Genomic DNA, 25,420 nt, shown 5'->3' on the forward strand with positions numbered 1-25,420 from the left:
CTAGACCCAAGTGCTAACTGGGGAGCAGCCTCCTGAAGAAATAATGCAATCACTTGTGAACACCACTCACTGCACGTAAACAAAGTGCACTCCACACCCAAGAAGTAGACTGAAGTCACAGAGACGCTTCCTGCCCTCACCCAGCCAATCTCTCAACTAGTCAGCAGAAGCCACTCTACTTGTTACCTTTTTAAGAAAACACCAGAATAACATAAATCACGGACTTTCTCTGCCTTGGAAACCATCAACATCACGCTGAAATGTCCCTGGAGTGCCACATGAGCTCAGGGCAGTCAGTCCCTTATCGCTGCCTGGGCCATTCTCACTCAGTGATCCCTCAAAGTACAGTCTGTTTTGTTAGAGCACGATGCACCCCCATTCCTGCAAACCACCAGATGATGGGGAATGTGCGGGCGGGGCGCTACTACAGGGCCATCCTGTAATCACCCTGAGCCAGTGTTTCTCAGTGATGAAATTATACACAAATGAATGATGCTCGAATTTTTTCGAACAGATCAATCATGTTGGAATGCATTTCCATCTTAATATAAGCATTAGCAGAACTGACTACATATACCCATTCATTACAAGAAGCCCTCAGACCCTTCAGCATGGCACTCAGCACTCATCTTGAGCTACTTCTACGTCTCCAGTCTCATCCTGTTCCACATCACTTTTCATGCTTGTCTGCCCTGCGTCTAACCAACTTTCAGATGCAAACATTCATCGCTGATTGCACTTTGTAAACGTGTCTTTAAAAAACCAACAAATTCAAATACTTGCTTTTTAAAAAATTCACACACATTCAAGTAGTCATTTGACCTCACAACTGAGAGCTCAGGGCAAACATTCTCATTAACTACATCACACCAAGCTTTGTCATAACTGAAGTTGAGCACACAAAGTTGAAGTTAACATTTTATTGATGACCAGAGTAACATAAAAGATTTTTCATGCTTCAAAAAGAAAGTCTTAAGTGGATCTCTGGCTTCTCTCTCGAACACAACACATCCTGACCAACTTTGTGTTTCCTGTTCTTAACTTTATACCTGGGAGAGCTCCAGCGCCATCAATGGGGAGTGTCATGAGATTTGGCAAGAAACATCACGTCAAAAATACCAGCCCCTGCAAGGAGAGCAAGCAGGGTCCGAGAGCACTGCCCCCAGTCCAGCGCTTTCGGCCCCGGCTGACCCTGACGGCTCACACTGCCACAGGCCCTCTACAAGCTCTGCCGGCCTCGCTGCATGCGAACCCCAAGTGGGCCACAGGAAGAGACTTTTAAGAGACAAGAACAGAAAGGTTGGCCCTTACCCCATGGAATAAAAACTCGGAAAGCTTGAAATTTGTAACTAAAATTTGCAAACTTGGTCTTGTGCTCCACATGTAGCTTGGCAGCTGTGAGCCAGCGTGCGGACTCGCCCAGCACCGAGCTGCCCTCTGGGGCCCCTCCACCGCCATCAGGCCTGCTGTGCTCTGGGGCAGCTCTGGAGCCGAAGTCACTAAAATTAGGTAATTCCAAAGAAGCCCATGAGCTGCTCTTCCTTTTTCAAAACATATTCTCAGCAGCAGATGCTGTGCCTCAAAGGAGCACCTGCACACACTTTACTATTTAACAATGCAACAAAAACTTTTAAGTTTTTTTCTACAGTAACAGAGGTTTCCACATAAAAATTAGAAAATTTTAAGCGTCTAGTTTTTTTTTTTCCTCTTTGGCAACTACTGTTGCTTAGACAGTCCTCACCCTCCCCTTTTCATTGACAAAGGGAGTGTGTCGAGCAGGAGCCAGGAGGCCCAGGATCTCCCTCCCCGCTGCTAGTGGTCCCTGAGGTAGGTGTCCGCCGGGCCTCACGGGAACCCTGACGTTCGTGCTTCCCCTCCCAAACAGTCAAACCACACAGTGGAACTTGCACCCAGCCTCCGAGGCCACACAGCCACATGGCTCTTCCAGGGTGTGGGATGGTTTCAAAGTGAGAGATCCCATGTGGAATTCTTGAACATTCCTCAGCGTTCAGGTTATGGCACTGTGGTTACAGAAGGCTGGTTTTCACATTGCAGGTTTTATTGGTCCTAAACATTTCAAGACCCTCCAGCATCATCTGTTTCAACAAAATGAAAGGAATACAGAAATGTTAAACTCAGCTTAAAGGACTATTTGCAAGAGGATCTCCATTTCAGACACTGTCGAGTTTATTTTCCATGCTACACACTTTCAAAGTGACTCCATAATGTTAACAGTAGCCCTTGTTGAGAAATGGCTTTGTGACTTGTACACAACAGCAGGGAATCTGCACCCATAGATGTGGGTGCCCTTTTCCTTCTGAGAGGACTGGGAGTAGGTGGCTGTCACCAGACAGGGACAATTTCAACCTTCAGATGATAGCCCGATGGAGAGCAGAGGAGTGTCCACAGCGGGATGACAGCCGGCCCACAGGGACAGCCAGAGCGTGGAACACAAACCCGGAGAGCTTTCTCTAGGGAGACACGACTGCCCAGAGCAGGGGTGCTGGCATCCAGGGGATCCCTGGGGGCCCCACTGGCTCAACTGCCGCTCTCCCCCAAAGCCCCAGCCAGTGAGCCCTCTGCCCCACGTGGGCCGCCCCAGATGGGCCACACCACCCGGAGGCGGCCCTGGAGGGGGAGCCGCACGAAGAGCAGCACCACTACGGGCGGAGCATCTCCAGGTCTGCCTTCCTGATTATCACAAGTGACCAAGGAGCCCAGACAGGACAAAAACAAGAGGCAGGAAAGAGCCTAGTGGAAAAAACCACCTGTCCTGGAAGAAATGAGTCAAAGTGCTCATTTCATTTCTTTCACTTTTATTTGGTTACAGATGTCTCTACTGGCTGAATTCAGTCTAAATATTTGCCGAAAGACTTCAAAGAATTGTATTCCAAATGCTGAAGTGGCATTCTCCCCCTACAGGTCTGTGTGCTGAGGACCTGCTGCAGCGGTGGCTTAGTGTCCTTCAGGAAGGCTCACAGACACACCTCCAGCCACCACAGCCTCTGTCTCCTGCCACCAGTCCTGCTCGGGCACAACACTGCGCAGCCGCTTTTAAAAACTGCTTTTGTTATTTGCTTCATTAGGGATCTTTCTATCAATAACAGACTATTTCAACAGCACATGTTCCTTGTGATGTAGAAGGAAAATGCAGCATCGCAGCACTCCTCATACATACCCACTGAGGATTAATTTAAATGTTGAGTAACAGGTACCTGACACTCGATATGCTTTGTAGTCTGAGAATCTCAATGGGTTCTTAGAGAAGTGTTTAAGAGCATTTTGCTTAAGTTTTCTTAGTTAAAGTAGTAAAAAATTAATACTGTTATCTGAAAATCCTCAATCCCAATGTTTTTGGGACTGGAATAGAGTCAGATAACCTGGGAATCTCTAGAGATTTGAAAACATATCACTGTCATGGGAGAGAAAAAAAAAGATTCTATGAAAGAGAATAAATCAGAAAACAAGAGCTCCCAGAAATTAACATTAAAACTCTCAAAAATTTAACCAGAGGCTAGAACATAATTTTGAGAACCGCCCAGAAAGTTTTTGAAAAAATAAAGACTGAAAAACGACAGGAAGACAAGAGAATAAACCAGAAATCAATCAACCGTAAATCAATCCATGAGGTCCAACCAGGACCATGAAATCAAGGAACAAGGAACAGAGTCGAAAGAAAGTATCAAGGAAACCAGAGTTATCCCAGGACTGGAAATGCAGGGAAAGAATTCAGCAGGGACATAGAAAAGATTTCTACCTAAACACACCTTCATGAAATTTCTGAACATGAGGAAAAAGCTTCCAGAAAGGAAAGCAACAGGTTACCCACAGGTCATGAAGACCTGGGTTGGCAACAAACCCTCTTCAACAGAAAACCCGACCCGACCTGTAAGACAGTGGAGTCCCTAGGAAAAGGAAGCAGCAGAAGCCCACGCACCAGCCATGCGTGGAGGGTAAGGACCATGAGGGGCCCAGACGCCTGGGCCTCGGGGAGCTGCCCCCCCCGCCCCCCGCGGAGTGGGACAGCCCGAGGGGTCATGGCAGGTTGGCCGGGGACAGGAGGGGAGACCCAGGCAGCAGCCTAGGAGGCCAGGGGTGGGGTGGGGGGGCAGCTGCGCACGACACTGCACACAGCCCCAGGCGGAGCAGCAGCAGGCCAGGGTCTCAGGAAGGGGATAGGCAGTATGACGGACAGAACGAGACATTAGAAACACCACAAAACGTGATTTTTTTGAACAAGGCAAAAAGAAATCTAGAAACTCCTCAAAAACTAAAAAGCAACAGCAGTAACTCCAATATGCAACAAGCGAAAAAACGCATTTTCCCTTGATACTGAGAACATCCTGCAATTGGCACCAATCCCATTAACGCTGCACACAAGACAGAGAACCAAGAAAAAAATGATTTGCCTTCTTTTAACAAAAGTGCTTTTGTTTTCCAACTTTGAGACCCAACCTATGGGCCGACCAGAGGGCTCGCGTGGGCTTGGGCCATGACCACACCCAGCGTAGCCCGCAGAGGAGACACGGCACGGGGGTGAGGCGGCTGCGGGGGCTTGACAGGCAGGGCCCAGTGCGGATGCGGGAGTCCCACTCATGACGTGGGCAGCAGAGAGGAGGTGCTCTGGATCCCCGCAGAGGGGACCCCCACATAGAAGGACCCCCGGGAGGATGGGCAGGCCGTGAGCAGCACCAGAGCCCCTGTCCCGGAGGCCATAGACTGGACCCACTTACATAATCCGTTTAGTAAATCTGAGTCGGTAACGGGGAATAAGAAACAGGATTTGAAGTGGTTTTTCTGGAGACGGAGGGGACCTAAGTCAGGACAGTGGTCAACCCCAGGTGCCAGGGGTGGGGGACAGGCTCCCAACAACACTGCTTGGTGAACTGGACACAATCCGGTGGCAGATGCGCTCTGTGAAATTTGAGGGCTGACCCAAGACTGTGCACCTTGTGTGTGTGTACTTGTTGCATCACACGCCTCCCCAGACACCCAGACGGGCTTCAGGCTGATGCCGGGCGCCACCCCCGTCACCCCCGCCAGGCCCTCCCGACCAAGCACAGGTGAGGAGAGCACCGCGCCCGCGGCCGCGGCCAACCCACAGCAGGCCCCACCACAGGGAAAGCACCATACCAGTGTCAGACTGCCTGGGCCGTTTTGAGACTTCCATTCCGTTCTCTTCCAGCTTCCTCTTGGTGCAGTCCTGACAAGCATTCCCTGAAAGGTGAAAACCTTTACTTACCAGCTGATCTCTTCTAGAATCCACCCTTCAAGGACCAGTTTATAAATCTGACTGCACTGAAGCACTGGCCAACAAGCCCTGCCAGGTGCCACAGATGATGCTTTGTCCAAAAGAGAAGGATGGACCCAGGAGTCACATCTAAGTGACAAAGTGACTCTAATAAAGGTGTCCTTCTGCAGGGAAAGGAGGCAGAAATGGAACGCAGAGCACGACGCTTTCAGGGGTCTCTACGCTGAAGCCCATCCAAACGCGCAGGGCGCCCGCACCAGACCCGCCAAGGGCGCGGGGCCGGTGCACAGAGGCCCCTCTCCCCCACCGCCTGACCGAAGCGCACAGCCTGCCACCAAGTCCGCTGGGAAGACGCTGGCCGCTCCCGAACTCGGTCCTATCTTGCAAATTTGTCAACAGCCAGAGTTGAGCCTAGCCGCAAGGACCTTCTCCTTTCCAGCAAGCAGCGCACAGAAAAACTTGATGTGAAAAGGTCAGAACTTTTGCAATAAACATCTCAGAAGGGGCTGGGACAACGCTACTATGCCTTAGACCCCATGGTAAAATAGGACTCTCATTCCAATTGCCCTGCATCTCTTGCTTGCGGGACAGTATCGTCAGGTGCCAACAAGTGACCCCAGTTTACGCTGCCCCTGCCGGAGGGACGCGAGTTTAATCTCTCTACTGTCACAGGGACCGTAGAGGCACGGTCGGCCAACATCTCTGGCGGGGCTGTCTGAATACAGGCTAGGTATTTACTGCGAGAAACTTTCATGATTCTACGGTGGCAGGAAGATAATGGAACGTGTAGGCAAAAAACAGGCTGGTAAAAATCAAGATCTGCTTTACCCAACAGTGTGGTGCTGTCCACTCGGTCAGCATCTGGAGAAGAAAGGAAAACAGTCAGCAGAACCCAGACTTCACGTGCTCGTCCTCCTCGGGCCAGTGGCGGGGACGGCGGACAGGCCTACTCAGGCGGCGCCACAGCAACTGGGAACCTCAATACCAGCTCTGGGGAGCCGGGGGACCACGGCCAGCAGGCGGCCCTCCTCTCCTCCACCCAGTGTCACTGTGAGGACCGAGGGAGGGGTGGCATGGGCTGGCCTGGCCCACAGGGAGAAAGGGTCCGGGACCCACCATCACTATCATGACCATCATTGCTGGGACACCACCCTCTCCGGTCAAGAGAGGTACTTCAAAAACCTACATACAGGGACCTCTTGGTGGCTCAGCTGTTCAGCACCTGCCTTCGGCTCAGGGCGTGATCCTGGAGACCCAGGATCGAGTCCCGCATCGGGCTCCCCGCATGGAGCCTGCTTCTCCCTCTGCCTGTGTCTCTCTCATGAATAAATAAATAAAATCTTAAAAAACAAAACAAAAACCTAAGTACAACATCCTTGAAGGACCCGTTCACCAATTATAAGTCCAAAAGATCTTTTGGCCCCAACGGCTTGTCAAATCCTCTCAGCTGCCTGGGCTCAGGAATGGGGCCTCTGCCGGGTTAGGAAGGCACCCAGAGGCACCCCCCAAGGCCCGAGCTCATGTGGGTGTCTGTGAGACCCTGGTCCTCCGGGGAGCCATGCGTGCAGAGGCAGGAGAGGCTGTGGTTCACACAGGGTAACCTCTGGTCCTCTCCAGAGCTCGGCCTGTGGTCCACTTTGGGACACACTGGATTCCAGTCCCAGCTCCAAACTCTCTGGGAGCTAGCTAGACAAGTGATTCATCTCTTTGAGTTGGTCCTGCATCTGTCAAATCATCTAGTTTCTGGCCATGGATATTGTCACTGAAAATGAAGGTCAAGAACATAAAACGCAGAGTTTTACGAGTGAGCATCTGTCCCTGCTTCTCCTCCGCCGAGGAAATGGGCTAACGCCCTAACTCTACTTTCCTTCACGGACATGCAACTTAAACTGGTTCACCTGCTAATCACTCGCAATTCTCACTAGGACTAGCGGGGAGAGACAGAGCTGCTGGACCACGTGTGCCTCCGGTCACCTGTGACCCTGGCCCCCAATTCCCCTGCCCAGGGGGTGGGGAGCGGGGCTACGTTCTCGCTGTAGTTAAATCCAGCCAGTCCAGACCTTTCCAAGTTTGCCATCATCCATGTTTTAGGACCCCAAACTCAAAGCCATTAACCACTTTATGTCGGGATGACCAATTTAAGACCGGCTCCATTATCGAGGTCATTCCTGACAGGTCCCCAGCAGCTGGGCCAAGGAGACTTATGTGTTGCACGCACCGCAACGGGATAAAGATGGTATTTGCAAAAAAGTGTAAAAGTCTTCGTGAGATCATTCTGTGCCTCTGCAGTTTTAACTTGTAAAATGCAGTGAGGAGACAGGGTAACTGAGGCTCTGCGCTTCCCAGGGTTTTGGCGTCTCCACTGTGGAGCTGGCGGGGTGTGCCGTCTCCTAGCTAAGGATACCGGAAGTGTGGCAAACACTGACTGCCATCGAACAGCTTTAAACGCTCAAGTCCTGTGCGGAGATCACCATCACACTGACAACCTTGACCTTCGATTTCACACACGCATCTTTTTAAAGGTAACTGGAGGGCTGGGGAGCTTAGTGGTATGAAAACTCCATCCCCATTGTATTTTCTGTGTGTAAATTGTATCACAAAAAAAAAAGGAAAAACTGAAAAGAACTCCATTAATGTCGTGCCTGGAAAAAACAAGAAAGAAATCCCCTACCTGGACTGCGCTGCCTGCAGATCTGAGTGGCAAGGTCCTGCACATAGCCAGGAAAGTAGTCAAAACAGTCCCCGTAGGACACGACTTTAATCCCATGCAAAAGCATGTCCGCTTGATGCTTAAAGAAATGGTCTTCATTCTCCTTGAGTACAAGCATGTAGTGCTCCAGCTCCACCTTGTTCGGCACCGAGTACAGGAAGAGAGCCTGGAAGATCTGGTCCCGGAGGGTCTCCCCGCAGCCCACAAACAGGAAGGACTTGGTGCGGTACAGGTTCTGGAGGACTTCCTGTGGAAAAGCCAACGAAGAGCCACAGATGCTCACCTGAAAAGTGGTGCGACCCTAGGCCCGAGTGCCAGCTGCATGTCTACGCCTTCAGAACGCTGCTCAGCAATGGGCCCCTCCCACCAGCTACACCAGGGACAGAGCAAGAGGCAGCACACACTCTGCAAGTCAACCCAGCGCAGCACTCAGCAAACAGAGGCCCAAGCTGAGTGGATGTCCCTGCTCAGCACTTGTGGGAGCCCCTTCCTCTCCAAGCCAGGGTAATGGGTACAGTCCCCATTAATGTCCAGTGTCATTGTGCCTCAAAGTAAGGAAAGCCTAATGCCCACCCACCCACCCACCCACCCAGCCATCCTGTGGTGCAGCCTAGCAACTCAAATCTTCGGGGATTATGTACAATTTTAAATTCTTAAAACATGAAATAAAGACATTCCATTTGTTTCTGTTCAGAACTGTGCAAATCCAACACTCGGGAATTAATGTGTCTGCGTGGATCACAGATGGGAACCAGGGACCGCTGTCAGGAGAACAGGGGTTTTGGGAATGAAGGCAAAAGAGCTGAGGAAGGAGGGGACCCATGACAGTGATCCAAGGGAACAGGCAAAAGGGGCCGGCAAAGATTCAGGGGGTCACTCAGGCACACAGCAGAGTCAGCACTTCAGACATCTGACACCCTAGTGAGAGGGCCAGGGTCCACCCAGCCATTCTCACAGCCTCCCACGAGCGTCCCTGACCCCCGGAGGGGCACCAGTCCAGTCACCCATCAGGCCACACGTGTGCTGTGGGCCACAAGCCGGGTCAGCCCAAGGACAGGAGTGCCTGACCCCAAGATCAGCAGGGACTCAGTGATGGTACAGTGGTTTCTAAATGCACTAATAAAAAACTTCATAGAAAGCTGAAAAGCAGCTTTTCCACACTTCATTTTGTCCAGGATATCAAAACAGCTTCACAGAGAATGAAGTTGTAAAATGAGGTTTCAAAAGCGAGAGAGAAAGACTGCCAAGTGGAGAAAGGAAAGGAGGTGCCTGAAAGAACACACATGAGGGTAGTGGGGGGGTGGGGGTGGCCCGAGAGTCCGCACAGATGGTGCAGGGTCCACGGGCCACGCTGGAGGCTCACGGGCACCGCGGAGCACTCAGGACTCACTGCGTGAGCACTGGGCATCCGTGCGAGGCGCCAGCCCCTGGAGATCCAGCTGAGAACAGGGCCAGCTGTGTGCCCCACAGGGCGGGCATGCCTGGAGGCCGGGAGCTACCTGCACTGCCACCAAGTCCCAGGGGACACCACTAAAGCCTAAGGAAGGGGAGCCGTACCATGACTTCTGGGTCTTGTGTAACATCTTTATATCCCGATGGATCCAGGACCATCCCACAGGGATCCGTGTACAAGCCATGAATATGAAGAACTCCATACTTGATGTGCCCTCTTGCCCACTGAAGGACCTGTCAGAAATCAAGCCAAGACAAAGGGGAAAAGTGGGTATTATTCAAAACAGAAGAGGAAAATACCTAAATTGGATTTGTGGTTTTTTCAAACCTCTTTGGAAAGAATGACAGAGATACTTCACGTCCTAGTGCTACATACAAAGCCTAAGAGTGATCAGCTGTTGGCGCTGGTGACTCCTGTCACATCAAAGAGGACTGCAGGGAGCAGCCCAGGTGGCGCAGCGGTTTAGCGCTGCCTTCAGCCCAGGGTGTGATCCTGGAGACCCAGGATCGAGTCCCACGTCGGGCTCCCTGCATGGAGCCAGCTTCTCCCTCTGCCTGTGTCTCTGCCTCTCTCTGTCTCTCATGAGTAAATAAATAAATAAAATCTTAAAAAAAAAAAAAAAAAAAGAGGCACATCACACACATCAAATTTTATCCTCATGCCAGGGGCACCTTCATGGCCGCAGGTGGTCCCCACGGTGCCAGAAAACTGGACAAACCCCAACGGCTCTACTGGTGCAACCCAGATAGATGAGCCAGTGGGCACTTCAGCCTCAAGCCCTCAGCAATTTCCAGAGATGCTCTTTACAACAGCAAACAAGCCTCACAAAAAGGACTAGTGTCACTAACAGCTCAGCAGAGGGTGGGACCCGTGACTGCACCAGCACAGTCCTAGCGGGCTGTCCCTTGGACACACGTGGCCGCCCACCAGACTTGTGCCAAGCTCTGTAGGAAAGCAGCTCCGGGGTCTGAACTGGCTGCAGCTGCACACTCACTCTGGGCCTCAAGGGGGCATAATCTCTAGGCCTTAGGTTCCTGCGTGGAGGGCAGGCCTGGCCGAGACCACCCTCAGGGTGCAGACACATGGGGTGGGGGCAGTATCAGTAATGACATAAAATCTTTAAGCAAATATGCAACAGATATAAACATGTCACAAAAGCAATAGTCAATAACACGAAACCATGATCCACCTTAGCAAGGCAAAACCAAAATGTTAAATTTTCACCTATTTTCACCTCAGCGGGGGAAATGTGTTTTGTTTTCTGGTAACATGGTGTGTTCACAAGACGTGGGAGGTGGATACCCTCCCACATAGCTGGTGGGAGGATGAACTCGCTATCTTTCTGGACAGCCAGCTGGTGATTCCTATCATCTAAAATACTCCTGCCCTCTGACCCCACAACTCTTCTAGGAATCTACCCTAAAGAACAGACATGGAAACATAAGGATTTTTACTGCAGCATTACTTACAATTGTGGAAATATGCTAACGATAATAGAGAAAGATTAACGGTTATGTTTCAATGATTAAACTGCTATTTAAAAGCACGCTTTGAAACACAGCTTAAGGACAGCAAAATACTCAAAGTATAATATTAAGGGAAAAAACCAAGATAAAAACGTTCCATATGGCATACTCCCAGTTTGTTAACGAAGGGACAGGACCACCCGAACCACAGCGCCAGGACCGGGGGCGACCTTGCTCGTGACTCTTACGGCCCCTACTTCCCACGAGGACTGTGATGAATCCACACAAGAAGCCCTTGAGGACGTGCAGGACAGAACACACAACAAAACCAGAGCAGGCAGCGAGACGGGAAGGGCATCACCCCGTGGGAAGCCTGGGCCGCCTCTGAAGCAGCGCAGATCCCCAGCCAGCTTGCACCGCCTCCTCCGTGGCTGCCTCCCGCCCTGGAACCCGCGGGCCGCACCTTCGTCTTGTCCTTCAGGTCCAGAGACTCCATGGGCTTGCTCTGCTGCTGCCCGAAGATCTCCAGCAGGTTGTCATAGTTGGTGGTCAGCACCATGGTGCCCCTCTCCATCAGGCTGAGGATGGACTGCAGCACCAGCGGGTTCTGGATGTGCTGCTCCAGGTTGTCGAAAATCTCCATCAGGCAGTCCTGGAAGAAGTTGGGCTTGGTGTCGCCTGTACGCTAGGAAGAGGTGGAACAGGAGTTACAAACATTGTCTCTCATCAACCCCTGAGCAGCTAAGCAGCGATACTCTGGGCGCCAGCGTTAAAAGAAGGAAACCCCTGACTCGTACGAGTTTACTGAAACCCTAGAGGGAGACAGATCCTGCACAAATACGTAAGTGATTCGTCAACAGTGGCAAATGTTATGGGAAAGTAAGAAGAGAAAGGGGGCCAGGTGCTGCTGGGGGCAGAGGGACGACAGGTGGAAGGGAGGGCCTCTGCGAAGGGGCGTTTGAGCAGAGCTGAGGAAATGAGGGGCCTCTGGAGAGCGTATCCCAGGCAGAGGAAGGAGCAGGTGCAAAGGCACTGAGGTAGCAACAGCACGGGTAGATCCAAGGGTGTGCAAGGGGCCCCTGTCGCAGGGCAAGAGCATGGCTAAGGTCAGCAGGTGAGGTGACCCAGAACCAGATCACGTGAGGCTCTGATGACCACAGAGCATAGGAAAGACTTCAGATTCCCCCCAAGAGTGCTGCAGGGGTACTGGTTTGTCTTTCTTGCTGGTAGAGGAAACAGTGTGTCTTAATGGCATCTGCAGTTAGGTGCAAGGCAGTGGGGTTGACAGCAAGTGTGGAGGGATTCGATGGCTGGAGAGCAAGAGCCAGCCCCTGGATGGAGCAGCCGCGGTCTCAGAGGTCACTTGTGGCCTGCACGAGAGCTGCTTCAGTGGAGCGGTGGGGCCAAGCCTGGCTGGGGTGGGCTCAGGAGGAGACGTAAGCAACTGGCAGCAGCAAATACACAGAGTGCTTCTGAACAGCTCTGCCGTGACGGGGAGCAGAGGCCTGGGGCGGTGGCTAGTACCTGGGGGGCAGGAGGTGTCGTGCACGCCAGTAAAACCGAACCTCCCCCAGGCATTCCATGAGCACCAGCTGCGGGGTCAGCAGGGCCAGGACTTTGCATCACCACCAAATCCCTCAGCCTGCCCTCGGGACCGTCCATCAGAAGTCACCCCCCCCACACACACACACACCGTACCATCTGGCTCTGTGGATGTCACAGGCCACAAGACCCTCCTGTGAGCACTCGTGGCTCCCAGCCAGCACTTTTCTGACAGTTGTTATCTCCCCAATCCCGGAAACCCTTCCTCTGTTCCCAGTGGGTCCATCGTCAGTAAACCCCCACATCATCCTCCTTCTGCCACTGAAAGCTGGCCCTCGCCGTCCCTGAGGCCCTCACACTCGCTGGGCCTGGGGAGATGGGGAAATGGCTTGCCGTCAGGTCACAGTGTCTGCTGGTTTCTTCATTCACTGAGATGACCCGTTTTGCATCACGGCCTTTCCTCCACTGGCCTTATCCATCTCTGCCAACCAGCCTACTATCACATCCCAAACCTGACACTATTAGGAGCAGGACCCTTCCCTTCCAGAACTTCTGGCTCAAGCTCCCACTGTCTGACCCTGCAGCCCCGACTCCCAGGGCAGCACACCACCAGCTTGGTTACCAGGTACCCCGAGTCTCCCCCACTGCCGACCTAACTCCTCCCACTCAGCAGCTTACACTCCCGATTTTTAGAATTTTTATCACCGCAACTACCTTCTTGAATAAGCTTCCAACCTTGCTGACCCCTTCCTGTGCTTTGCTGGATTTCCTGGCAACTTGGATACGACCCCCCCTCCCCCCACCGCATTCCCACACCCGTTCTCAGCTGCTCAGCATGGTGGGGGGGACACAGTCGTTCCGATTGGCCTCACTTTAAGTCCTTATGAAGTTTTACAAAATACACACGTGAAGAGTAGTCAAGTCTCCACGAAGGTGGGCCCTCTAAGTGGGTTAAATGAGCGTCCGCCTCGCTGGTCTCTCTCCACATGAACAACCTCACCTGATGGTGCCCCTGGCGCTGCCCAGCACTCCTACACCTCTCTGTCCACAGACGCAGCCCCCTCCTCCTAGGACAGGGCTCAGCAACCCTGTCCATAAAGGACCAGAGAGCCACTGTTTTAGAACGTGGGCCTCACAGTCTCTGCCACAACTACTCAACTGCCCCACGCACGATATGCAAATGATCCGTGTGGCTGTGGACCAGTAACTTCATTTACAAAACGGGCGGCGGGCCAGGTTTGGCCGGGACTGCAACTTGCCAGCCCTGGCCCAGATCCAAGTGGCCCAGTATTAATAGAACACCCCCCTGTGGGATAGCTGCCCCGCTGAAAACCCTTCCCAGGCTCTGGAAAGCCGGGCAGGGCAATGTGTAACCTGGCAGTGGGAGATGTGGCTCCCTGTCAGGCCCTTGAGGGGAGGAGGCAGGAGTTCACCTCATCTCCCCCCAGCTGGATGGTGAAGATGGCAGAGCAGCAGGACAGGGCCTGGGCCCCCAACACTGGCACACCACCTGCTCTACCGGGCTGCCGGCCCAGATTTTTATGTGAGAAATAAAAACGTGATCATCTGTAAGCCAAGCTGGGGTGTCTACAGCAGCTAAACGCTTCCAGTCTCCCCAGGGACCCCAAAGACACCTTTTCATGCTTTCTGTGCAACACCTCCAATGCTTTCCCCCACCCCAACCCTCAGAGGATGGCTGTGCTTTAATAGATACTCGAGTAGCAAGAAGAAACCTGCCACGAGCCTCTACCACATTATGTAGCTTCCAGCGTCTACACCAGTCCACACGGCTGACCCGGCCAAGCAGCGACTGACGGCAGACCCCACGCCTGCACCAGCACCTGATTCGAGGGCATCCCTCGGCAATGGCCCCCTGTTCCACCCTTCCTCTCTACTAGACCACTTCCACCTGCCGACGAAGCCGCTCTACCTTTTCCTATTTTCAAAAGTTGTCAGGAACCACTTGTCATCTGAAGATACACGGCTGGCCCACTTAAACCAAAATACACCTCAAGGATACCCCTCCGCGGAGTACGAAATCCTAAGGCTTGTCCCTAGTGCGGCATGACGACATCCCAGAGCCCGTCCCAGACGCCCCACGTGGATTCGGGCCCGAGCTAGCACACACTCCTTGAGGAGCCCCACCGTGCACCTGGCATCACCACTGCTGCGAGAGGAAGCTTCTGGCCCAGCAGCCTCACTCTGCCGAGAACTAAACATGACATAGGCTTAAAGAAGTGTTCACTTTAGGGTCCCAGGTCGGGAGCACGTGGTCCCAACCCGGCCACGGGTTCAGAGAACCACGCTACCCCAGGGAAACCCGAAGTGCCTGTCTGAAAAAGACTTACAGGTGACATCTTCCGGATCAGATCATGGGCGACCACCAGCAGGTCCCGGTCCTTCGTCACTTTCCTGCGGAACTCCGCGACGTCCCCCGGGTGAAGCACCTCCAACTGCTCAGCAGCCTCGATGACCGCCTCGATGCAGCTCCTCCACGAGCAGAGGGCTGGGATTCCCGGCGCCACCGCGGCACTGACGCCCGTCCCAATGACCAGCAGCAGTTCCTGCGGCTGCTTCCGGATGAGGCTTTTCAGAAACTTTCTACTTAAAACAACAGAAAGAACAGAAGTCAATGTGGAAAGTACTGCACCCACGGAGGAAAATGGTGTCTAGGAATATCTACGAATTGTGAGGTCAGATGGACCACAGGCCCTCTGTCCCCACTCACACCACCGGAAGACAGAGCCTGCACATTATTCTTTTTTGTGTATTTATTTTACACATCCTATCCTCATTCCTGGGACCCAGGGACAGTTGTGTCTTATTCATCTTGAGTCCCCCATGGTGTGAAGCACACATTTAAGTGATATATATGTGAACAAAAAGCTAGAAGTTTTAATTCCTTTGAAGCTGCCAAGAGCCTGTAAATACTAACCACGATGACAAAAATGATCCCTGCTTGCAGTGCCAGGTAAGAAACTTCCCGGCCAGAGCTGGTTTTCTGCCTCTTAGGCACCCCAGCCCCTCCCAAGCTAACACTTCCTCATCTAGCATCACTTTGAACAAGCACGACTCGTGCTTCACTGGGGGTCAAAGAGTGCTCTCCAGTGAAGCATGGCACCCCAGTCCCCGAGGTGACCCTGGGATCACTCGTTGCTTGGTTTGGAGACCAGGTGACAGTCGTTTCCTTATGCAAAGAGGAAACTGCCTTCTGGAACGTTTCTTACATCGCAGTGAAGGCTGGCCGCACAGCCCCTTGACGTTCCCTCCTGACACAAGGTTCCACTTCCACATTTGCTTCTGTAGGTGGCAGGTTAAATATAAATGACACCTCAGGAGACATGTGACAGAGGCTATCTACATGCATGAAGATGTGGCTGACTTTATTTACCTTGACTTTTGTTCACTTCTGTTTGTTGTCTTTTCCACTGGATCCATCTGTAAATCCTAAAGAGAAACGTTAGAAGTGATTTCCGTTTCCCAGATAGAAGTTCTTTTATTAGTACACAGAAGAGAGTTCAAGCTGGAATTAAAATCAAAGGTCCTGGATCCTTATTTAAATTAGAATGTCTAAAAAATGTCATAGACAAAACACATACTTCCCTAATGTTTCCTAAACCACGGTTCCCACCACCCAGGCCAGGCAAAGCCTCCTATTCAGATTCCCCGTAGCTCTACGCCAGACAGAAAAGGAACGAAAGTTCACGCACACCCACCTAGACGGTGCAGTGGGCTCAGGGGTGGGTGTCCCCTTGCCGCCCCCTTTATGACTCTGCTTCCAGTTGACATGGACACAAATGACTTATCACAGAAGGAAGAAGGGCAAGTGGCCCAACAGAGCAGAGCCAGGAAGCGGTTTCTTAGGGGGGAGGCACAGGCATGCTCTGCAGGGGGCAGCGCCCTAGTGCAAGGGAGCCCAGCCCCCTCAGCAAGTCTTCCCAGGCCCCAGCCCCCTCGGCCGTGCTGAAAGCCAGTCCAAAAAAATTATCTAAATAAAAGGTCAATTCTTAGCTTTACATAAAACAAGAATCTTAAACCAGCTAGGTCTCTATTGCCGAACTACCTCCATGTTCTACAAATTTTGCAGAATCACTTTACCCCAATTCCAGAATATTTACTGTAAACAAGGAAACAGAAAAATAAAGTTTAAAAAGCCCATAAACCACTACCTCAGCATGAACTGCTGCGAACAGGTGTATATTGCCTTCTAGATGTTTTACATTTTCCTCTCATTGGAGTCCAAAGGCCATAGCCTACTGTTTTCCATGCATTATAATCAAAGCATCTTCCTGACAACCATCTTTGTGCGCAAAGATTTTTTATCTATTTTGGAATTATTTAGGAGAGATTTTTTGAGAAGTGGAATTGCTGAGTTAAGGAATATAAACACTGTAAAATACTTGAGCACATAGTGGCAAACTACCTCTCAGAAAAGCGGTCAGCAGAATATGTGAGTGCCTGCTTCGCCAGATCCTAACCAGCCCTGACGGAAATCTGCCTTTTTACATGTGTAGTCTTGTCTTTTTTAATCTCAATTAGAACCAGGTCACCAAAAATAATTTCCCAGGGTAAGTAAACAAGCTTAATCTCCCTGTAAGGATCATTAGATTTTAGAGCTAAATGGGATCCTCAGAGTATCCCCTGACAATGCACACACAATGTAGGCGCCTGGATGCCTCCTCCCACCCCACCCCGCCCTACCCTACCCCGCCACCTCGCCCCACCCCACCCCACCCCACCCCGGGGAAAGGGTTCAGAGATTCCTTCAAACTCCCAATGGTGTCTGTGACCTTTCCCCAAATGTTAAGAAATCGTAGTACACAGGCAAGAAAAATGCTGCTCACAGATGCCTGTCATCTGTCCAGGGAGAGGCTGGCAAAGTCAGGGCTGGTTCTCCGCCTTCACTCCATCCTCCTTCCACTACAAAGTTACTGTCAGGGGATCCCTGGGTGGCTCAGCGGTTTAGTGCCTGCCTTCAGCCCAGGGCATGATCCTGGGGTCCCGGGATTGAGTCCCACATCAGGCTCCCTGTATGGAGCCTGCTTCTCTCCTTCTGCCTGTGTCTCTGCCTCTCTCTCTCTCTGTATGTGTCTATCATGAATAAATAAATAAAATCTTTAAAAAAAAAAAAAGTTACTATCAGAGCCATCAAAGTCAAATCTTTTTTTTAACCTACTAGATATTTTCTAAGGAAAGTAACATACTGGGGCTTTCCACTCTATTTGGACACCCTGGATCCCAGCCCTGAGATTTCAATGGCTGACCTAACTGTTCACCAATCCTGTTTTAACATCTATAAAATATGAAATGTGGCTAACTGACCAAGTTTTGAAAGCTTGAGAATCTTTCATATGAAAGGAGCTCTGGAAGCTCAATTTGCTAAGTCAAACAGCTCAGGCTCTGACCTGCCAATGAGGCAGCTTTCTTAACCTCCCACTTCAGGATGTAACTTGAGACTCATTCCTACTCAATCCTATTGGACAAGTTAGTAGGAGATGCTTATCAGTTGATTAATCCAATGGCCTCCTGCCCCTGCCTCCCAAAATAACGCACATCCCTTTGACATAGTTACTCCTGGGAAGAAGCCTCTTATCTTAGCCTCCTCTACATAACATCTTAAGAGTAATCTTTAAGCAGTCACTGGTCAACCAAAGACTTAAGAAATGCCCCAATCTCTTTCCATGGTAAAGACCTTTACAAATCTACCTGTAGTTCTTTCAATTCTTGTGCAACTGCTTGTACCCGCACAAACTGGAAACCCAAACACTGCATTTACACATCTGCAAAACAGTATGGACAATTCAATCTTCGGTGGACAAGATTTAACTCTCAAATTACGTGATTTCAAAGTTTTCCAAAGGAATTCATCCCTGTAAATACTGAACACTTACACACAACAGATCCCAGCTCGCCCTCCAAAGCAGTCTGCTGCTGGTCCAGATGCTCAAACCTCCTTCTCTGTCTGAGCCTGATCAAAGTCAGGAGCTGGCCCCTCAGCGCCTCAACCGAATCCCAGGCTCCAGCTTCAACAGGCAGATAGATGTGCCTCTAGACTTCCACACCGCTGTGCATCTTTAAGAAGCAAAGTAGCCAACAGGGAAGTCCCTAATTATATGAAGACTCCACACAAGCACTGTGATGAGCTGCACAGCTGCCCATATTTAGACATCGACGGCTCATTCTAACGCTGCAGGCTGGAGATACGACCTCACTTCCTGTTCTTTCGGCAGAGTACTCATCAGAGCCAAATCTCACCAGAATCTGGAGAGTACCCCCAAATCTCCTTCTTCTCACACCAAGGGCCAAGTAGGAGATTTCCAAAGCAACTAGTGCCAGATCCTAGAAGTTCCGGCAGGATGGCAAGCCCCAGCTGGTCTGCTCCCATGCTCAACACCACTCTTCTAAACCAATCGGATTCCAGACAGCAGCAACAAAACCTTCCGAGACCTTTGAGAAGCTGCATCTTTTGGTTTCCTTGGTGACCATGCCGTCACCACAGTTTGTAGGCCCAAAGCCAAGTCATCATAGCAACCTATTTTTTTTTTTTTTTCAAGGACCTATCAGCATTTCCTAAAAGCAAACTCTGGCCCAACACAGATCTTTAGAAGCAGTTCCTGTCCTTTTCATCTAAAGCCAGGAATAAAAGTCTTCACAGGATGTCTTCTGCTTAAAATCTGAGATCATGAGTATTTTATGAACTAGCTTCAGAGTAGCCAGAGACTGCCAGCATCCAGCACAAAATAAATGTTCACCACATTGGGTCCAATGCAAGAGAATCAACTATGAACATGGCCCTTGTTATTTACAACTAGCAAGACAAAGTCCCCTCCCAACTCCCTAACCCCACTGTGCCAGATGGTTCATGACCTTCCCCTGCCATCATCCTTCCTGACCATGCCTACGTAGAGGCCCCACACTTCTAACTCTGGACCTCATTGTGTTACTTCTCCAGCCAAGGGGAGATGGGAGGGCAGGCAAGCAAGCATTTCATAAGAGCTTTGACTCTGGAGCCAGCCCTCTTGGAACTCGGGCCTGCAATGTACAGTCTAGCCTCCTGGGAGGCTGAGGCACACCATCCAACTATCCAGCACCCGTCCACCCAACACATCAAAGGCTACCTGGAGCTATTTGGTGCCGGCCAAGCAGCCAGATCACGAGAGATTGCAGTGAGGCCAGCTGAAGACCTGCTGGAGCAGGCTCGGACGCCGATCCGCAGAACCGACCTTTGTTGGAATTACCTCACTGTTCTCCAATGCTAGGAAGGGCGCAGGGATGGAAAAGGCAAAAGGGTCAAGAGAAGGAAAAAAGAATGGATCAAGGAGTGTTCCAATCATAGTTTTGAGGGGGAGGGATAAAATGTCAAGAATAGTCTTTATGAAATTAGCATAACAAAAAACTTATTGAAACAAATTATTTTCTATTATAAACTACACTTTCCCTTTACAAGCACAAACCACAAATGAGAATCTGTGGGGTCCTCAAAAGTATCCTTAGGAAAACCTCTTCACTTCTCTCTATAAATGAATGATATGCATTTGGCGCAGCATAAGAGCAGAGAGATGAGAGCTCTCAGTGAAGAGGGATGTACACTCAAAATATATTCCTCTCACACAGCAGGGGAAGAGAAGATGCAAGTATCTGTCAAGGTTTCCTAAAGCTGGCTTCTCCCCTCACCTGTAGCCGACCCACAGTCATGGAATGAGGTGGTCCCTGGACATGTGGAAATACATGACTGGCAGCAGGGCAAGGCCTGGGTATTAGGTACTAGCCACAGTCAGGCCCTGCCGCTGTTACAAAGTAACCCAGGCTGAGAAATCATGTATAAATGTGCTGCTCGCAAAGACAGAGACTCGGAAATGGAGTTGACCCTTGAACAATGGGGAGGAGGGACAGGTTAGAGGCACCCTGCATGCTTGAAAAGCTGCGTCTAACTTTTGACTCCCCAAAACTATAATAATAGAAAGAGCCACAAAGTTTACAGAGAGATGAACCGTTCACGAGGAGATTAGTGCACACGGCATTTCAGGCAGATACGGGCAGTTCTTGAACTCGCCACAAGAGCAACAGGAAGCAGCCACCTAATAAGGACAGTACAGTATCACTGCAGTGCATTCGATGCAGTTACAATTAATACTGCATCTCTATTTACATTCTCTTGACCAAGAATGAAGTCATAAGTCTGTAAGTTTTGATGAATTTTGACTTCTCTTATAATAGATTTGTGTATCCTTTATGGTGGTAAATGACAAAATAGACTAGTATCTACAACTATTTTATGCATTCATGACATATGTCTCTGAATTTTTTTAGTTCAAAGCTTTGCGGCTTGTCTGGTTTTTTTTTCAAACTGTCACAAATCTCAAAAGGAATTTCCAATGTATTTACTGAAAACAAACTGCGTGTAAGTGGACCCACACAGTTCAAACCTGTGTTGTTCAAGGGTCAACTGTATTAGTATTAAGCGTAATCTACAGCATCAGTGTGGTTCCTAAGGACTGGAAAATCCTAAGAGGAGGCCAAAACCTAGCCATTGTACTCTGGCTACACCAAGGCAAGCCTGGAAGCCATAAAGCAAGCGCTTCCCAGTGCGTCTCCACCTATGGGCACACTACAGCAACTACCAAAGCTCTTGACGCAAACACTGGTATTTAATACTGTCCTCTCCTTTTACTCTGATGTCATTCCCACAAACTGCCTTTTTCACAGCAACCTGGCTCCGCATGCAGACGTGGGGGTGGTGGACGCAAAAGCAGAAATCACTGGGTAACAAAAGTTTTCAAGTACATCTGACGGCCATACTTCTAACCACAAATGAATCATCTGGGAGTGATAAATGTTCTTCTGGTGAGTTTGATTAGCATGACTAAGTTCGCCTGACGTGGAAACAAGGTGTGAATGGACAGCAAGCTTCCAGAACTACAAGAGGCTTAGCCCTGAGAACACAGCAACCCCAATATGGGGGCAGCCCTGGAGCCGCTACAGAGAAAACACAAGATCTGGACTTAAGAAAATGCCACCACTTCAGGAGCAGGGGCCATCTCTCTGTGAACCTGTGTTTCCAAACGTGTCAGCTGGGAATTCCACCTCCCATACCACTCGCTGTTGCACAAACTTCAGTTGAGGCAACGACCAAAAAGGTTCTTGATCGGCTGTAAAGCGTTGATCACCATAAACCACCGCGGCAGCAGCTGGCTGCCCTCAGCATCAGGGGGCTCCCAGCTCAAGGCTCTGGTTTCCAAGGCGGCAAGCACAACCACTCACTTAGCCACAGTTCTGGTCAAACTTCCTCCCAGCCATTACTAACAAGGGGTCTTTACGATGAATGGTTTTTCTTCATTTTACAGAAAACACAGAACCTTGATTTGAACACCTGACACTAAACCAATCTTTTTTTAAATGTGGTCAAAATAAATTACAACAGAAAAAAATGCGCCCTGTTAGCAGTTATAATGCATTCATTTGTTTGCATTTTTAACAGTTATAATGCCTCTAGCGTTGCCTGGGCATATACCCCAAAGGAAGACAAGAAAACCCACCACTCATAAAAAACGTGAACGTCACAGTTTGGTTCAAATGGCAACATTCGTTAGTGACATTTTCTCTACCCTTACTAGATTCAGGGGAAAGTACTTCACGTGCATCATCTCACTTCATCCCATCAGTAACCCGGCGAAGTGCTCACTACTATGGCCCCTCATCAGGCGAGGCCAACGGTAAACCCTTCCCAGAGATCGGTCACCATGGTGAATACAGTCCTGTGCATTTTCTCCTGACTTGAGCCCAGCTCAGGATGGCAAACATACCTGATGTTTTATCGTGAACCCTGGCAACCTCTGAAGTGTTTGCTGTTTTAGTTTGTCCATCAGATGAGACGCGTCAAATTAACTCAAATAGACACGTTACTTAATGATAAGCCAATAACAGTAAGATACACCACCACAAAGGCCAAAGGCAGGCTGAACCACCGGCGTTGAGCCATCCTAAGAAAAATAAGAGATGTTCTAGAAAGTAAACCTCTAATGAGATGTGACACTACAGAATTCTAGAGCTGGGGGGATCCAAAAGGTTATGGGATGCCAGATGCCCTAATTTTAGAGAAGTGAAAATGAAGACTCTGGGAGGTAGTGACTTAGTTCCTCTCCCCTCTCCCCAGCCCCCCCGCCGAGGACTAAGGGGCAAGCTAGAAAATTGCTCCTGCCTCATGGCCCCTGACCTTGCATCCTGGAGCATTACCTGCTCCCCCATGGGAGCAAAGCTTCATCTCAAGTACTCACTGCATCTAAGGCACCTTTTGTACCACCAGCTCCTCACAAGTAACAAGCCACGGTGTCTAGCTGACCTGCAGTTTCACCTGCTTTCTTAGCTCACTTTCCAGAAATGCTAAGAGCAACGGCCGCCGTGATGCTCTAAGAGGCAGCAGGAAGAAGCTGCAGGCAAAAGCAGCAGCTCCCAACAGTTTTCTGTTTGGTCTAGGCTGGCTCACCACCCCACAGTTCACACAGACTTCGGCCTGGACAGACCAGACCCGGAGCACTGGGCAGAAACCAGGGCCGCCTCAAAAGGACTTCTGTCTCCAGGCAAGGAGAGGTTCCAGGCTCCTGGCAGGGAGGAAACAGGGTCTGTGGAAAGAGCCCAGCCCGAGGAGTTCCACACCCCACGCTGGTTGTACTACTTAACATGGGGATAGGTTACTTACTCTGGGTCTCTATTTCCTTTATCTGTAAAAAAGGAATCCTATGTCATGTCTCCTAGGGTTGCTGGAAACATTAAAGGTAACACTTAAAAGAACACAGACTAGAACAGTATGCTTCCCACTACACCCTGCATGTGACTGGCTGCCCTTCCTGGATTTAATTAGTTAAAATTAAATAAATCTACAAATCCAGTTCTTCAGTCCCACCAGCCTTATTTTAAGCGCCTGATAGGTGCACGGGGCTAGTGCCTTGCAGAGCACGGATGCAGAACATTTTCACCACCACGTGAAATTCCAGGCCACCGCCTGTGTCCTCCTGAGAGCCACCCTGCCTCCAGTCCCACACAGTCTCCAGAGCACAGGAGCCATCCGAATTTGCCTCTCCTTCACGGACTTTGCATCTCCTCAGGGCTCCTAAGTCCAAAGTCCAAACTCCAAACCCTGTATCCTATTCCATCTCCAAGAACCTGCTTCTTCACACTGCCTCCTCTCCCACCCCATGCCATGTGTGCATCTCCTGTGTGGGTGCTGGGCTCCCACCCCGATGCAGTGACCCTGAAGCCCCAGAGACCACCCACCTTTTGGGGAAAAGGACAAAACCTCTCCTACTGGGACTACTAAGTTCCAAAGTCCATTTCCAGGCAGGAAAGTGTAGGCTCAGACAGGAAAGAGCTGAACGGCAGTCTCTGGGGTCTAGCCTTGAGAGGCCCAGCCAAGGTCTCCACTGCCCCCACCCTGGTCCGGGACCCCTCGATCTCTCACCTCACTTCCTCCCGCTGCAACAGCCAGTGATTGCTATAAACACAAAAACCATTCCACTCCCCTAAACCCCTCAGCGGGCCCCGACTCCGTGCCTGCATCCTGAACCCCCCTGCCCACCCTCTTCTTTACCACTCTGCATCCCAAACCCTGCACTCTGCCAAACTTCCCGATTTCCCCATTCTGGTCTCCCTGGAATCTCCCTCAGTCTTCCCCACTGACCAACTCCTGCCTTCCTTCAGCCCTGAGCCCGGTCACTGTCTCCTCGGACGATAGGAGCAGCCGCAATTCAAGAAAGGAGCAAGGGCATGAGTCTCAGGGAACAAAGCTGGATTCACCCCACTTATGAGTCCCACCCTGACGACCTTTCTGTTAAGGCAGCAGTACATCTGCAGCCGTCCCCCGGGATGGCTCTCGGCTCCAGCCACCCCTGCTTCCAAAATCCGCTGTGCTTGGTGGCAACACCGCTCTGCGTTTTCACACACCGTCCCCTTCCCAGGACTGGGGCAAACTTCTCAACCTCAACCTCCAAGATCAGCGCACCTGTTAGCGGTGGGCCTCCCTCCCCTCTTGAGAGAGCTCTCCCCAACACCACTTCCTGAGAATCAGGCTCCCACCCCAGCTGGGCTCAAGGCCTACAGGGTGATCATCACTCCGAGGAACCACCTGCTTGCTTCACGGTCCTCCCCCAGGTGACCCTGCCCACATGCGGCCCTGAAAGCAAGGACTGCGGCATCTCTGGCTCCGGTGCCAATTCCTGGAAACTACTGAGCATTCAAAAAAAAATTTTATATATATATATATATATATTAATTCCACAAATGAAAAAATTAAGCCAAGGAGACAACCTCGGAGCCCGATCTGCTCCAACTCCCCACCTGCCTGGCTGCCCTCCCTCGGCGACGTCAGATGGCTTCTCTAGACTCTTCTGCGGGGCCACAGGAGTCTCGGCAACAGCATTAAAAGTTCATCACTGTGGCTGCTCCGGCCTCAAAGCAGCAGTGAACACAAACGGAAACGTGGGCGCCGAGGTCACAGGCCCGGCGGGGCTGCAAGGGGTCGTCAGCTGACCCAGCAGCCGCCCCGACTGCACCGTGGCATGGGGGGGGGGGGCACCGGACGCGGAGCAGGTGACAGGTGACAGAGGAGGTGGGGGCCCGGGGCGCGGGAGGGCGCCGAGGGCCTGCGCGCCGGGCGGTGACCCGGGCGGGCTCAGGGGGCCCCGGGCGGCCTCGGGGGCCCTCGGGGGGTCCCGGCGTCCGGAGGGAATCCTGAGGCTCTGCGGCCCCGGGGGCCTGGGAGCGGCGGGGGTCGGGGAGGCCAGGGGCTGCCAAGGGCCTCGGGGCGGGGGGCCCGTAACGGCGAGGAGGGGTCTCGGGGACCGCGGGGGCTCTGGGCCCGCCCCCCGCCCCCCTCCCCCCGGGCCCCTCACCCGCGGGCGCCTCACCTGCGGGCCCGGCTCCCGCCGCCGCCTCCCGCTCAGCGGTGCTCCGCGCTCCGGGGCTCCGGGCGGCCGCGCGCTCCCCGGCTGGGCGGGGCCGGCGGC

At 51.4% G+C, this 25,420-nt stretch overlaps 1 protein-coding gene across 10 annotated transcripts; it reads right to left on the bottom strand.

Moving 5' to 3' along the window:
- Positions 1 to 905: 905 nt before the first annotated feature.
- FAM118A (family with sequence similarity 118 member A) lies at positions 906 to 25,420 on the bottom strand. 10 transcript variants are annotated; one of them, XM_072843556.1, is made up of 10 exons: positions 25,322 to 25,340; positions 19,541 to 19,677; positions 15,814 to 15,869; positions 14,771 to 15,026; positions 11,344 to 11,565; positions 9,519 to 9,647; positions 7,923 to 8,208; positions 6,080 to 6,112; positions 5,134 to 5,217; positions 906 to 2,096 (listed from the first exon to the last, which is right to left on the bottom strand). In XM_072843556.1, exons 3-10 carry the CDS (start codon positions 15,858 to 15,860, stop codon positions 2,077 to 2,079), a joined length of 1,077 nt encoding a protein of 358 aa, XP_072699657.1. In that variant the 5' UTR covers positions 15,861 to 15,869; positions 19,541 to 19,677; positions 25,322 to 25,340; the 3' UTR covers positions 906 to 2,076. The 10 variants fall into 10 exon arrangements, with proteins under 10 accessions (XP_072699657.1, XP_072699656.1, XP_072699655.1 ...); XM_072843555.1 differs by lacking the exon at positions 25,322 to 25,340 and adding an exon at positions 24,753 to 24,930; XM_072843554.1 differs by lacking the exon at positions 25,322 to 25,340 and adding an exon at positions 22,226 to 22,244.

The sequence above is a fragment of the Canis lupus genome, chromosome 11 (genome assembly GCF_048164855.1).
Source record: "Canis lupus baileyi chromosome 11, mCanLup2.hap1, whole genome shotgun sequence".
Taxonomy (NCBI): domain Eukaryota; kingdom Metazoa; phylum Chordata; class Mammalia; order Carnivora; family Canidae; genus Canis; species Canis lupus.

Coding starts and splice junctions, on each gene's coding strand:
- FAM118A (XM_072843557.1), bottom strand. CDS start 15,860: ATGGATCCAGTGGAAAAGACAACAAACAGAAGTGAACAAAAGTCAAG. Junction 8,209..9,518: donor CACAAGACCCAGAAGTCATG/GTACGGCTCCCC, acceptor GCTTTTCCACAG/GAAGTCCTCCAGAACCTGTA. Junction 6,113..7,922: donor CTGCAGGCAGCGCAGTCCAG/GTAGGGGATTTC, acceptor TTTCTTCTCCAG/ATGCTGACCGAGTGGACAGC.